At 41.4% G+C, this 15,882-nt stretch overlaps 1 protein-coding gene across 7 annotated transcripts in view; it reads left to right on the top strand.

Moving 5' to 3' along the window:
• RAPGEF4 (Rap guanine nucleotide exchange factor 4) overlaps positions 1-15,882 on the top strand; it is a 269,856-nt gene that overhangs the window by 80,952 nt on the left and 173,022 nt on the right. The window contains exons 1-2 of one of the 7 annotated variants that reach the window (XM_079782136.1): positions 10,120-10,224; positions 15,016-15,118. The exons of 3 other annotated variants lie outside the window; for them this stretch is intronic. In XM_079782136.1, the coding sequence (XP_079638262.1) occupies positions 15,095-15,118 (24 nt within the window). In that variant the 5' untranslated portion in view covers positions 10,120-10,224; positions 15,016-15,094. Of the gene's footprint in view, positions 1-10,089; positions 10,225-15,015; positions 15,119-15,882 lie in introns of those variants that run through there. 3 more of the 7 variants (XM_079782137.1, XM_079782140.1, XM_079782142.1) reach the window with 3 other exon arrangements.

Here is a 15,882-nt window from a genome sequence, read left to right as displayed (position 1 = left end):
CATGGTAGCATCCTTTGGGTGCCAAAAACTTCTCATGTATGGGTGCGCACACCCACTTCCGCCTACCTACGTTTAGTTCTATGTTAGTGAATATCATTCTAAGCGATACACCGGAGTAAACTGAAGGGAGGCTTAGGTCTCTGTACTCTGAGGTGAGAGGTTTAGTCAGCTACCCAGTTAGCTCTTTTCCCCATGATGTCTCAGATGTGAGACACAGTGTAAACTCATAGCCCAGATCTTCCTTTCTGATGGTGTGATTAAACATGCTCTGTTTGGGTGTTGCTAGGTAGACGAGAATAATAACACGGCTTGGGTTAGGAGGGTATTGTCCTGAGGTGTGGCGTCCTTTTGACTTCCTCCCCCAAATGCGCTTCCTGCTTTCCAGCTGAATGGTGAGTCATGTGAACAGACGTGAGGATGTGACACAGTCAGGCCATAATTATTTGGATGACAAATCTGCATTCTGCACGTATCCCATCCAGGTAAAGCCAGGAAAAGCAAGAAGGACTGGAAATAGCTCATGGCTACATGGCAGCATCTTTGGTGCTAGTCACTTAGCGCTTTCAACATCTACTAGTAAAACTGTCGCCTCAAAGTAGCAATGCTTACCAGCATTCTCACTGCAAATCTGAACGTTCGGATGCTTATTTCTATTTCCTGTGATTTCTGGCAACTGGGAAGCATTTTTAGAGTTAATTCTGAGTGAGAGTTTCATGATATATGCTTGAGATAGACCTGTGTAAGGCACATAGAAACATGTGCTGGGGAAACCACCATGTGGGAAATCTCCCTGGGGAAGGAGAACCTGAGCATTAGCCTCCATTATGTGTCAAGAACCATGGTAAGTTCTTACGTGTCTTACTTTGTTTAATCCTAACCATTACCTCTATGAAGTAATAATAATAAACATAAAATTAGCTATATGCCTAATGCTTACTGTAGGCTTGTCTTTATGTTAAGCAAGCACCATATATACATTGTCTCATTTAATCTTCCTAACAACACTGGCCAGTGGGGATTATTATCCTAAGTAAAAACTCTGAGATTTGTAGAGATTAAGGAACTTGCCTATGGGTGGATGGCTAGTAAAGTGAAGGAGTTTGGATTGAAAGTAGTCTTGCCTGACTTGAAACCTCATGATATGTACCATGCTGTTTCTCTCTCTTACTGTCCGAGGATCAAGCACTGTCAGCATAACCAGCCAACCAACCAACTTTTTTTGTTGGTTTATTTGTCTATTGGTCTAAACAAACCAATAGACAAATAAACCAACAAAAAAACAAAGCAAACCCCAATTGCAGCCTCCTTTAATGGAATGTATGTGAGAAAACTTTTAATATTCACTTGGAGAACAATAGCCTAAATATGGATTAGTGCTCCATTCTCACCAACACTTATGAAAAAATTAGAACCTATAATGTGTTAAATTCAACAAACATGAAATGCCTACTCTGTTAGTCATGCTTCTTATGACACCCTGAGGTGGAAATCAAGAGATACTTAAGAAAAGAATACCCTCTTACACAAGAAAGCTACTGTTCTTATTTTAGCCCTTCATGCTATTACATATCATTTCTTATAAGAAGGGCCTGTTGGAGGGTTTTTCCTCTGGTTTTCTGAGAGGTGAGATGTATTTTTTTCTCTGTACAAATCATGATAAGAAAGAACATCCTCCTAAAAAGTCTTTCTTCCCCATGTCAACCTCAGCACACTGCATAGGGAGATCAAATTCATGGTAATGGCCCCTCATATCAAGATGTTGAAATGATCCAACCTCTGAATGCCCTGGGAGATCAGGGTGAAAGATAACCTACCATTTCCCACCTTTGTTTCCACTGCAATTTGTTTTCATTCCAAAGTGATTGACTTAGATAAAATGAAATAAGATAATATTATATGAGTCAGCTCTTGGGTATTTGATTTATGACCAAAAGGAAAAAAGAATCCAGAGGCAGCTTTGTTTAAGGATATCTCATGTGTGGTGGACAGTGAACATCTTAAACCTTTCTAAGCATGCCTGTGATGAGTTCCACGCTTAGCTCTCTTTACCACATAGATATGTTGTTGTTTTTTAAATTGTAAGATCTCTCTTGGTCTGTAGGTTCCAGAAACTTTGTATATACATTTTTAATACAATTTGAAGATATTGTGCACCCCAACACTTTTGCTGCTCCAGACATTTTGTTCACACATGTGCAAATTTATCTGAAGTCCAGAATAGTGTGGCACATATACAATACACCGAATGCACAGTCATGGGGGAGGTCAGGAGGAAGAATTGCATGAAACACATATTGGAGAAAAACAAACCCCATTTTCTTGTATCATATGTTGTTCTTTAGTGCACTCATTTTTTTCTTAAGGAGCACAAAATAATTTAGCTACAATTTCCAAAGGTGGGTAATAAATAAGGTTGTCTCCGAACCTTTCCCCTGTTCTCCACCTACGAAGCAGAGAACAGCCTTTGTGTAGATCTCCATGTCCCCACCCCCAAACTATCAGCAACAAGTGGAGGTTCTCCATTTATACTTATACTTTTAATGAAAGAAGGTAAATTATATTTACTTTTGGATATTGTAGATATTAATTATGGTGAGTTAGAAGAAATTATTCAGCTTCCTTATAAAGCCATGTCATTGGTTTTACCACCAAGTTAAGTTTTAAGGAGAAACTTCCATTTATTCATTCATAGACTATTTATTGACTATTTAGTTGGGGCACATCATCATTCAAATGACATCCACAAATATAGCATATGGGTTTTGGGCCCAAGTAGGTGACTTGGTAATTCAAAAGGTAAGTCATATACATAGGGAAGATTGAGTATTAATATATGTTAAAAAATACTAACATTAAGGGGAAAATTGATGGACCAAGGAATGATGAAATGATCAATGTCATGTTTTTCATCCTCTTAAGTGCTGAAATCTGTTTTCTCTTTAGTACTTTGTCTTGCGTTTCCTCTCTAATACAAAGCTTTCATAAAACCTTACTTCCTTCATTGAAACCTTTGAGCATGAGGAGAATTATGGTCAGATTATATTTGGGTTCAAATTATTCATTATGTCTTACGTGTGTGTGTTCGCTTTTGTTTGTGTATGACTCTCTATTGCTGAGAGCTGGTTCAGAGGTTCTGAGCCAGAGGGTAGCTACTCAATGTCTTCAAAGAATGTTTTCCTCTAGATGGGGGAGCTGTTCTCTTAACTGAGCATGCAATTCTGGATGGTGAAGGAGCAGTGGACAGCCACCTAATAGGACAGATCAGCCAAATCAGTCTGGGTATCAGTGGAGTACTATATTTCTATTTGTTCACCCGCACAACCCCTATTCTACCCACTTCATGATAAATGAATCATTCTTTCAGCCTCTGTGCCATTCTCTTAGTTTTTGATATTTTGAAAAAATACATTTTTATTGATTTCAGAGAGGAAGTGGTGGGGGGGAGAGAGAGAGAGAAACATCAATGGTGAGAGAAAATCATTGATCAGCTGCCTCCTACACACCTCCCACTGGGATTGAGCCCACAACCTGGGCATGTGACCTCCTGGTTCATAGGTCTATGGTCAACCACTGAGCCATGCCAGCTGGGCAGTTTTTGATATTTTTACTGTCTCCTTTATCTCCTAAAAATATGTGCAGTTTTGGGGTGGACTACTCAGTGATGGCCAAGTGTTAAAGGACTGAGTGGGAAGTCCATAATCAGCGACTGTCATAGATATCGAGTGTGTGCACTCAATATCTATTATATACACAATTGTAAACACTTAGATATAGGTTTTAACCAAAATTAATATTATAGTTCTTTTATAGGGAAGAAAAGCCCATGGAAAAACACCAAGTGAGGTAGCTTTCTCCTTCCTCTTCAGGGCCCCTCTCAGGAAAACTGTCTCGAGATGTCTTGGTAGCTCTAGTGCATCCCCTGTTTTTACAGTTGAGAGGTCTGGAAGCAGATCCAGAGAGCTTGTAAGGATCTCCCCAAGGCCACCATGCAAGACAGAGACAGAGCCAGACCAGCCTCCATATTTCCCCATTGCTGGCCCTGGTCTGCCCCTTCAGCAGAATCTCTGACTGGGAGTTAAAAGCACATGTGATAAGGTAACTGTGTTTCCAAAACTATTTTGAGAATCAAATAAAAGTCACAGATCCTCTCCTTAGAAAAATGCATATATACACAAAATTTTGTATGTGATTTGGGGCATGAAGCTCACATAGTGCCAACCATGTAGGCTTCATGATTCCCATTTTAAGAAGTCCTGATAGAGATGGTATTTGGCAAGAAGCATTCTGCCTATTTCTAAATCCTTCCATATTATAATTACACTTGAGTAATTACAAGACCAGAAAATGTGAATGGTTACTGCCACTTCTCAAAATGCTCATTTAGAATTCAATTATTAACAAGGGAACAATTCCCAATGTCCAAATCCACAAGTTGGTTCAACAGACACACACACACACACACACACACACACACACACACACACACGGCTGAACATAAACTGTTAATTAAAAAAGCAGCTACTTATTTCAATCTAAAGATAGTTTAGAGACTTGAAAAGTTTAAATTTCCTACAAGTACCTAAACTTCCATTCAAAATCATTTTTATTGTCCCTCTTTTTTTTATCATATTTTCTTTTATATTATACACATATCATAGTGTATGTCATTAATTCAGTACCTATTATGTACACTTTACTCTGGAGGCTAGAATTAATGGAGTAGCAAGTATATGTAGACCATCTGTTATGTGTAAGATGGTGAAAAGGGTTCCCAAAAAGATATAGGCATGTTTTTATTTTTCTCTTGAGAGCTATTCAAGCTTCAAACAAGAGCGAGAAACAGAAATCACTTTGTTTTAACAATAGGAAAAAACAAACAAACATGAAGAAGGTAAGTCTATGCTGGGTTTTTAAAGGCAGGTGGGATTGGAGAAAGACCTAAAATAAGTGGAGGGTATTTTAGTCTATTCTATCTATTACTACATAACAAACTACCCTAAAATTAGTCACTTTAAGCAACCAACTCGTTTTATTTTGCTCACAAATCAGTAATTTGGATAAAGCATGGCAGGGGGTGGGGTTGCGGGGAGAGAATGGCATGTCTGTGCTCCACTTGGGATCATTTGGGGGCAGCCCAGGGAATAACTAGGGAAGGGCTGGAATCAGCCAAAGACTCGCTACGAGCATGTCTGGCAGTTCCCGCTGGCTGTCAGTCGGGACCAGCTGGAGCTAGTGACCAGAACTTCTGCACGTGGCCTTTCCATGTGGCTGCTTGGCTTCCTCTAAGCATAGTGGCTGGGTAACAAGAGCTAGTGTCCCAAGAGAACCACGCAGAAGCTCCTTCAATTGTATGACCCACCTTGTTAGCCATTCATTGCCACTTTGTTCATAGTCACCAGTGCACCCAGATCTATGAAGAGGGAACATAGGCTCAACCCTTAACACATTAAAGTCACACTGTAGGATTAGCATGTGGGATGGGAGATATTGTGGCCAGTTTGTAAACAATCTGCCACACAGGCATGGAATTATAGGAGAGAGGTTGCAGAAGTGGTAAAATTAAAAGGGGGTAAAGTTTGGGTGGAGTGGATTATTTTCTCTCTCTCTTTATTGATTAAGGTATTACATATGTGTCCTTATCCCCCCATTATCTCCCTCCCGCCAGCCCCCACTCATGCCCTCACCCCCCCGCCCCTGGTGTCTGTGTCCATTGGTTAGGCTTATATGCATGCATACAAGTCCTTTGGTTGATCTCTGGAGTGGATTATTAACAAGAATGACTTGGCTGTAGAGTGAAGGATAGTTTGAGGGAGAGGTTGGAGGTGGTACATTACCTGGGAAGTTATTACAGTAGTCTAGACATGTCATGATGAGGCTTTGCATAGGGTGGCTATAGACTGGAAAAAGGTGGCAGGTATGAGAGACATTGCCAGGAAGTATAGGATGTTGAAAATAACTAGATAAGAGAAGTAAAGGAAAAGAATGGAAGGGATAATGCCACTTTGTTGAGCCAAGTAAAAATGACCATTCTTAAGGACATGAGGCTGTTTATAGTCTCTATTTGTCCCATTTAGTGTGAATAATCATATAATTCATTGCAGGCATTTTATGTTTGAGTGAGATTGTGGACCAGAATCCCCATTTTATAGATGAGAACACTGATGCTCAGGAAATTGGTTTACCCAAGGCTCCTACACTAGCACCTCTTATCTCTAAAGGCCAATCTATGAAGGCCTCCTCTGTGACACCAACTCAATCTCAAAATCTATACACATGAAATGTTTACAGAAGTAGTCCTTGCTCTGACAAAAGGTGGTTGGCCAGCTTATCTCTGACAAGTGCTAATATTTTTGTCACTGAATTATAAATCCTTTTAAGGGAGGGTCAGTGTAGCATTTATGTTATTTGCTCTACACATGGAAGCTTAATCTTTGAGGTTGAATGCAATTGATATACATTAAATCTAATACGTAAGGCAAAAGCTCTTCTTGCACATACCCTAACTCAGGCTGTGTTTTATGGTTGGTCAGTATGGCCCACTGGGTAATTCTGTGCTCTGCACCCAACGACCTGGGAGAGTTGAAGTGGCTTCAGTCTCCCAAGGGCAGAATGGCTGTGGCCTCACCCTGTCCTCTCTCTCGGAAACCTCATCTCAATCTCTTACCCCAGGCTCTGAGACCTTAGGCAGAGGCCGAGGTTAGATCTCTGATGCCCATTGATGGTTTCAGGTGCCACCTGGGAGAATGGGCCCTGAAGAGGGAGGCACTCAGGAAATAAGGACACACTTCCAACCTGGCTTTTCTACTCTGAGGGCAAGCTCTGCTCTTCATGGAGAGAGGACTTCTGCACATCTCACCTCTCATGTGCCTCCTTCTTCTCCTACACCCGTGAATCAGCTGTGTGCTCCCAAGCATGAGATTCAATTACTTTTATTATTAGGCTTGGCTATGATTGTCTTTAATGGTCAGAAAATTATCCAGCATCTAAAAAACACAATTAAAAAATTTGCCTCAGTGTGTCCCCTGGGATTTTGGGCTGGCAGTAAAGAAGGATTTCCTCTGAGGAGTTCTTTTTAAATATTTGGCATTTGGTTCTTGCTCTCCACATTTTATTTCACACATGGAAACCTGAGGCTTTTTTATTTAGTCTATTCAATATCAAGCATATTGTAAGCAACCTCAAAATGAAAGTACCAGTTTAATGACTTCTTTGAGGCAGAAAATATTTTACAGCGGATAATACTTGCTTTCTATGTACAACATCCATCAGATATATGAACACTAAGCATGTTCTCATGCTGATTCTAGCCCTAAATGAATTGATGTCCTCGGGCAACTTACTACATTCTTTAGCATCTTGTCTTCTTATTGGGAAAAAGGAAAGACTATTTTAACCAACCTTACAGATAGTCTGATAGAAATATGGATGCGGCCCTAGCCGGTTTGGCTCAGTGGATAGAGCATCGGCCTGCGGACTGAGAAGTCCGGGGCTTGATTCTGGTCAAGGGCACGTGCCTGGGTTGCAGGCTTGATCCCCAGTAGGGGGCGTGCAGGAGGAAGCCAGTCAATGATTCTCTCTCATCATTGATGTTTCTGTCTCTCTCTCCCTCTCCCTTCCTCTCTGAAATCAATGAAAATATATTGAAAAAAATACAGATGCGAATAACACTGGCAAAAAGAAGTCCTCCAGGAATCATCGTTGATGGTAGCGACCTCGGGCGTTTGCAGTAGGGATCACCTGGAAGTGATTCCAGGCCAGCCTGGACCTACTTTGGATTCTGTGGAAACAGGGAGTCCCTGAGCTTTATCAACCTGTATTATTTATGATTGAGCAGCAAGTGTTTCATAATATGCCCTGGCTAAACACATAGCAGAAGTCATCACCTCCTACACTGTCAGGGAGCCAGGAAGCCACATAGCAACACTGAATGAGATGGCCTGATAGCTCAGGGAACATCCCTGCGTGTGCTGTTTGGATGATGCCAGCCGGTTTCAAGTGGGCAGGATTAAAATGCAAGCCAAGCCCCAATTTTTTAAAATTAATGTCTGAAGGTTTGCCAACCAGGGAGATGGTGACAGAGTGCAGCAAACAAATTGCCTAGAGCTGTGTTGTCACCTGGACTGAGACGTCCTGACACGAGTTGGCTGGGGACAGCAGCCAGTCCCTCGGTAGCTACCACGGAATGGATTTGGCAGATGAAAGGGAAATATGAAAATATTCCTCAAACATGGCCTTTTTTTTAAAAAAAAAAAAACAGACTTAAAAGTTATGGTAAAATATATATAATGTGAAATTTACCATTTAATCATGTTAAGTAAGTAATTCAGTGGCATTGAGCTCATTCATACTGTCTGCCACCATTACCACTATCTAGTAAGCGGTCGCTCCCCTCGTCCAGCCCTGGTGACCACTAATCTGCTTTCCATCGATAAGCCGACTTTTAGGAAGAAGAATGGAAAGCCCTGTGGTTGGGGAAGTAGGAGACGGTGGAGAGGGGGTGGGCTCTTTTTAAATTTGGGTTCCTGTCTTTTTTTTTTTCAATAATATAGCAGCCCCCTTATAGCAGCATGAAAGTAGAACTATAACTTTTGACTCCCTTTGCAAAACTTTGAAAGCATCTTTACTAAGGTATATTTTATATATTATAAAATTTACCCATTTCAATGAATATTTGCAAGGTGGTGCAACTGTTACCATAGTCCAGCTTGAGAGCAGTTTCACCCTCCCAGAAAGATCCCTCATGCCTGTGTACACTATCCCATTCCAACCCCCGCCCCAGGCAACACTGATCTACTTCCTGCCTCTACACATTTGCCTTTTCTGAGCATTTCCTAGCGGTGTAATCATATGATATATGGTCTCTGTGTCTGACTCCTTTCACTGAGCATACTTTTTCTGAAATTCACGCAGAGTGTAGTAATGTCAATCAATATTTCTTTCTTTTTTTTTAAATAACTGCCAAATAGTATTCCATTGACTGGCTATACCACATTTTATGTACCCATTCACCTGCAAATATGTATGGGTCCAGCACTCTTGCTCTGGACAATTCTATTCTGTGCCAGCATTTTAGAAGTTTCTTATCTGTAAATTCTAGAGGATTGGATTGTCAGATGGCCTCTAAGATTCTTTCTGAAAAAAAGTCGGGAGCAGAAATGAATTCTTAGGTCATACATTTATCCAACAATATTTGTTGAGCCCTCACGGTGCACCAAGCTCTGTGGGATAGGGACAGCACCCTTGGGATTTCTGCTCTAATGCGGAGACAAAGCTCTTTTCACATGGTGCACAGCTCCCCTTCCGGTGGGTCACGGAAGTAGACATTCTGGTGGGACCAATGTTCAACCACAGGCAGCACAGGCAGCTTCCCCCCCCCCCCCCCCCCCCCCCCCCCCCCCCCCCGGCGCCTTCTCACTGCTCACGTGCTCTGCGCTCCTCTCAGGTGCTCCCATTCCATCCTGAGTTTCCCACACATTTTTTTTGGTAATTGCTTGTTTGCATGACTCTCCTATCTCTGGAATGTGAACAACTTGAGGACAGAAATGGTGTCTATTTATAGGCCCTGAGCATAGTACAGGGTGAGGCATCTTGAAAGTGCCCAGAGGTTTTCTGATGAATGAATGAATGAATGAATGAATGAATGAATTCTGGCAAGTGTCAGGAGCAAATGGAAGAATTAGGGACCCCCTGGCTTCAGGCCTCTTGAGTTCTAGACACAGTTGTTCTTCCCTCTGCAGCTACACAGTCAGCAGTGGCATGGTGGCCTCTCCACAGTGAAGGGAGGCCCAAGGACAGGTGAGAAAACACAGTCCTCTGACGTTCTCTCTGCTCTTGGAATATGGGCCTGACACAGACTTCTTACCACTGTCCTTCGTATGTTAATAGTATCCCTAAGGTCACTCTGAGGGCAGACTATTTAGGGAAACAATGTAAAATGGTCTTACGTGGCAGGGTGACCGGCCCAGATGCCAGAGGCAGTGACTTAGAATGGCTTCTCCAGCCCATTTGCAGGCCCCTCCCTGCCCCATCCTGCCACCGCCCGGCTCTGCTCTTAGCTTCCTTCTTGACTCCTGCTCTGGGTCCTCCTGCCTGACCAGAAAGCCAAGAGCGCAGGGGACAGGACGCCTCGGGTGTGTATTCCTGTGTGACTCTGGGCCGAAGATAGAAGAGGGAAGACCCAGGAGGCCAAACCAGGCGAGGTGCTTCATGTGGAGAAGAAAACAGGTGGTTCTGTGAGGGCTTTACTGCTTGCCAGTGCTGGTGGCTGGGGTCTAAGCAGAGTCCCATTAAAAGGACTGGGACAAAACATTAACAAGGGAAGGGACATGGACATGTCTAGTCTCAGAGATTACTTGAAGCTTTTCAAAATAGACTGTAATTATTTTTAAGGTTATGTTATTCTGCAGGACTAAATACATACGTGTGATCTACTTTAATGGGACCATGCTTTAACCATGTCCATCTCAAGACAACTCTGGAGATTTTTATTCCTCCCTGGGTGCCTTTGTTCCCATGGTTATTCATTGGGACCTATGGGGTTGGGCCATCATACACATGTATTTTAGGGGTGATTGGCCATCATGCTGCAGTGGAGGTTCTACTATGGATCACTATGTCCCACCACCCCCTACAGGAGGACTCTTAATCCCTGGGTGGGCTATAGCCTGCTGGGTTCTATTTCCTAATGGTTGAGAAAGAATGAGGTGCTAGTTGGAATGAAATTACCTTGGGTTTGGGTTGGTTGATTCTATTTTTCCTTAGCATCTTTACCATTTAAAATATGCTCATGCTTGAGGCACCCCAAATACATTCTATCAATTCTCAATGCACATACAGAGGTTCTTCTCTCTGAGCCAACATCCAATGAAAATGCAGTGATACCTGGTCCTAATCTTGTGAATCAAAAGTCAGAGTGTACTTTTTTTTTCTTCTTCTTGACACTGCCTTTTTTTTTTTTTAATTCACACAGAATCTTTTTGTTGAGTTAGTTTCATTTTTAGTATAGAAGTCAAGTTTAATTAAAGCTTACTTGCCATTTAAAATATTAATTTGTTTGAGTTAGCATTCTTAATTACCTTGAGTAAATTGTCTATAGAGGCTTACCCGATTCATATGTTTGTTTAAATTATTGCTGTCATTTGCATACTTTGAACGACACCACTTTAATGAAACACTGGGGTGGAGGAGTCAGGGCACTTGATACTTTCTGTGGCAAACGCTAAGGAGATGGTCTCTCCACCCTAGTCTGTTTGTTCAGCTGGAGATTTTAATCATCCTCCTGAGTTTTCACAAATGATCAAAGTTTTAAAAAGCTTCAGTGTTGGAAAATCATTAGTAATGAAGTGCCTGGGAGGGAGACATGTGAAAAATGTGGGTAGCATTCATGTCCAGCCAAGGGCTGCCCCTTATGTCCTGCTTTAGCTTCTTATAGTGAATACTAGAAGCCCGGTGCACGAAATTCGTGCACGGCAGGGGGTTGTCCCTCAGCCCAGCCTGTACCCTCTCCAATCTGGGACTCCTGGAGGGATGTCCGACTGCCCGTTTAGGCCCGATCCCACCAGGATCGGGCCTAAACGGGCAGTCGGATATCCCTCTCACAATCCAGGACTGCTGGCTCCCAACTGCTTGCCTGCCTGCCTTCCTGATTGCCCCTAACCGCTTCTGCCTGCCAGCCTGATCACCCCCTAACCACTCTGCTGCCAGCCTGGTTGATTCTTAACTGCTCCCCTGCCAGCCTGTTTGCCCCCAACTGCCCTCCCCTGCCAGCCTGGTCACACCTAACTGCCCTCTCCTGCAGGGTTGATCACCTCCAACTGCCCTCCTTTGCAGGCCTGGTCCCTCACAACTGCCCTCCCTTGCAGGCCGGGTACCTCCCAACTGCCCTCTCCTTCTGGCCATCTTGTAGTGGCCATCTTGTGTCCACATGGGGGCAGGATCTTTGACCACATGGGGGCAGCTATATTGTGTGTTGCAGTGATGATCAATCTGTATATTACTCTTTTATTAGATAGGATAGAGGCCTGGTGCACAGGTGGGGGCCAGCTGGTTTTCCCTGAAGGGTGTCACAGATAAGGGTGGGGGTTCCCTTGGGGTGTGGGGCGGCCTGAGCGAGGGGCCTGTGGTGGTTTGCAGGCCGGCCATGCCCCCTGGCAACCCAAGGGGAGGCCCTGGTATCTGGAATTTATTTTCCTTCTACAATTGAAACTTTGTAGCCTGGAGCAGAGCCAAGCCTGGGGCTCCGGCAGCCATTTCTGTGGCAGTTAATTCACCTTCTACAATTGAAACTTTGTAGCCTTAAGCGGGTGAGCCCGGCCAGGGCGTGCGGAAAGCTTTGCTTCCCCTGTTGCCACCAGCAACCCTGGCCTGCTCTCTCAAGTTCCATTCTGCCACCATTTGTTTGAATTTGTTTACCTTCTATAATTGAAACTTTGTAGCTTGAGTGGAGGCTTAGGCCTGCAACGGCTATGGAAAGCTTGGCTTGCTCTGTTACCTGGGAAACCTTTCTCTCTGTGGCTGTAGCCATCTTGGATTGGGGTTAATTTGCATACTCGCCCTGATTGGCTGGTGGGCGTGGCTTGGCTGGTGGGCGTGGCTTGTGTAGCGGAGTGATGGTTAATTTGCATATTACCATTTTATTAGAGAGGATAGGTATGCCTGCCCTTAACCCCAATATATATTCCTGCAGACGTGAGGGCATATGTTATGGGATCAGATTTCTAATGCAATTGAGGAACTTAGGATAATTTGTTGGGAGGCTTGTCTGTTTTTAGTGGGAAAATGTGATGTTGAATAAAGGCAATGATTTTGTTATTTTGAGTGTATTATTATCATTAATCAGAGCTAGTAAATAACCACCTAGAGGAGAGGATTTTAGAGAACTTATATTGATAAATAGGTAAGAATGGTTTCTTATTTGCATATCAGTTATTATAGGTTTTGCGTATGGGGTTTAGCTCATAATCTGGGAGTGCTGCATCGACTCTTCTTTGAGAACTTCTCTGTTTTAGCAGAGAGGAATGAGGGATTTCCTTATGGTTCTGGACAAGTTGCAGGGACAACTTGATTAAATCAGTCTCTGATTTGTTGATTTTAAATAATTGCAGAGATTAATCATTGCTTTACTTCCTAAACTTTATAATCTGATTTATATTCTCCGTATAAAATTATGATGGAACATAACAGAACACATTACATTAATTTAAATATTTCCTATTGCCTATAACCAAAATGTGGAAAACATTCTACCAAGAGCCCTTCATTAGTGTTAGTTATATACTAAAAGCATCACTGAATGATGTAGCCAGAAGGCATAACTCAAACAGAAAACATTCTCTGTTTTAAACTAATGGATTATTTGCAGAGGAAGTGTATATGCGTCTTATGGAACACTAGTAATGGAAGTAAATGAATAACAGTCAGTTTTTTATGTTTGCACTTCAATTTGGGACTCTATGATAAAGGCAGATTGCTCCCTCCATGCCTGGTCGAGCCTACATCCTAATGTACTCTCTTTGTTCATGAAGGCACATTCCTGGTCCTTGGCAAACGCTAAGGACATGCCCTTTTAGACTCTCTCTTGTTGTGATGGAAAGGATGCTATCCTGAGGCTCAAGAGACTCGCTGTGGTCACTTAGTAACCCTGTAACCTTGGACAAGTTACTTCTCTGTACTTCATTTCCTTACCTGGAAAGTGGTGTCTGAATTAGACATTTTCTAAGGTCATTCTCATTGACATTCTATGCCTCTACTGGTAATGAATGATCTCTGATCCATATTCCTTTCCGTGATCTCCATGCAGCAGACAGGAGGCGTGGATTAGAATGAAAAAGATAGGCTTGCAGGGGCATCCAGCCCTCTGTCTTGTCAGTGCTCTGGATTCTGATGAGCCAGCACCTGACGAAAGCCTGGACCTGACCTAGGTTTTTGTTTGTTTTGTTTTTAGTTAATCCTCACTCGAGGATATTTTTTCCATTGACTTTTAGAGAGAGTGGAAGGGGTGGAGGTGAGGGAGTGGGGAGAGGGGGAGATGATAGAGATAGAGATAGAGATAGAGACAGAGATAGAGATAGAGATAGAGATAGAGATAGAGATAGAGATAGAGAGAGAGAGAGAGATGGAGATGGAGATGGAGATAGAGAGATAAAGATGGAGATAGAGATAGAAAGAAAGAAAGAAAGAAAGAAAGAAAGAAAGAAAGAAAGAAAGAAAGAAAGAAAGAAAGAAAGAAAGAAAAGCCGGGAATGGAATGTGCAGCCCAGGTATGTGCCCTTGACGGGGAATCGAACCCGTGACCCTTCAGTGCATGGGCCAAAGCTTTAACCATGCAGCCACACCAGCCAGGTCCTGACCTGGGTTTTTAATTCACCTCCTCACTTAGGGTAGGGGAAGGTAGGGATGTTGTGAATGAGCTTAGAGGCAAAAACATCTGGAACATGCTCTTGATGTCTAAAATAAAACTCTACCTTTGTTTAAAGAACACAAAGGAAGAATTCATTTAATCTTATTTGACTTATAAAAAGACTCTAAACATTATGACTTTCAAATGTTGATGCACTTTTTGCATTAGTAAAAGATTTTTTTCTTTATTTTTAAATTGCAATGTAAAAACGTTAATAAATATTATCAAAAATTCAAACTATATGCAAAAAATATTAAGAAAAAAAGGAAGTTCTTTCCACTACCACTATCTAGGGCTATCTGCTATTAACACTTTTATATGTATATTTCCATACATTTTTCTATGCACATATCAATGCAATTATCACATATGCATATCTTTTTGCCCTAAAAATTATATTATACTGTAAATATAATTATGCCAATGTTGTTGTTTTTTTAAATGTCTTTCATGACTACTCTGTCATGAGATCATAGCAAGGTATGAGTTCATTAAAATCAACAACTAGGTTTGTTTGTATAAGTGTATAAACACGTTAGATCATATATAAAGCAGGGACTCTGTAGACAGTGTCACATTAACACACTTCATCCACACACTTCATTGTTCTGTTTTAGGAATGGCAGCGAGAACTGGGCATTCCCTAGGCACCCCAGTGTTGCCTGCCCTGAACTCTTTCAGAACTTGGGCCCCAGAATGAAGATAATCTTATTCCTAAAGGTAGCCTTTATTAGCTATCCTAACTAATAAATCTATACTTATTTTCAATAAACTAATATATAACCTTTGCAGATTTTATATTTAGACTTTTAAAAAAATGTACTTAATGCTTATATAGTGCTTATTGTGTGTCAGAGTTCTAAATACATTTCAAATTTGAAGTCATTTGATCCTTAGAACAACTGTATGAGTTAGGTAATATTATTATTCCATTTTAGATTCCTTATGGTTTTTTCTGTATGAATAATAATGTCATCTGCAAATAATAAGAGTCTTATTTCTTTCTTTCTAATATTTATGCTTTTTATTTATTTTTCCTGCCTTATTGTACTGGTTAGGACCATTAGCACAGGATGAATAGAAATGAGAGTGAACATCCTTTCCTTGTTATGGATTTCAGAGGAAAAGCATTCAATATGTAACTATTAAATATTATTTTAAATGAAGATCGGTGAAATCTCCTATTTTTAATTTGCTGAGAGTTTTATTTAATCATGAATTGGTGTTGATTGTTGTCAGATGCTTTTTTGCAGTGTTTTAAAATTGTACATGGTTTTCCTTTTATTCTGGTAATATAGCAAATTTTAATGATTCATTTTTGAGTGTTAAAACTGTGTTATATTCCAGAGATAAACTTTACTTGGTCATGATATTAAAAGGATGATTCTCCTCTTTATATATTGGATTTTACTTTATAATATTTGTTGAGGATTTTTGTGTTGATATTCATAGATATTGAGGTATAATTTTCTTTACTTATAGTA

Source organism: Cnephaeus nilssonii (genome assembly GCF_951640355.1).
Source record: "Cnephaeus nilssonii genome assembly, chromosome: 10".
Taxonomy (NCBI): domain Eukaryota; kingdom Metazoa; phylum Chordata; class Mammalia; order Chiroptera; family Vespertilionidae; genus Cnephaeus; species Cnephaeus nilssonii.
This window is presented reverse-complemented; position numbering and strand designations above follow the sequence as displayed.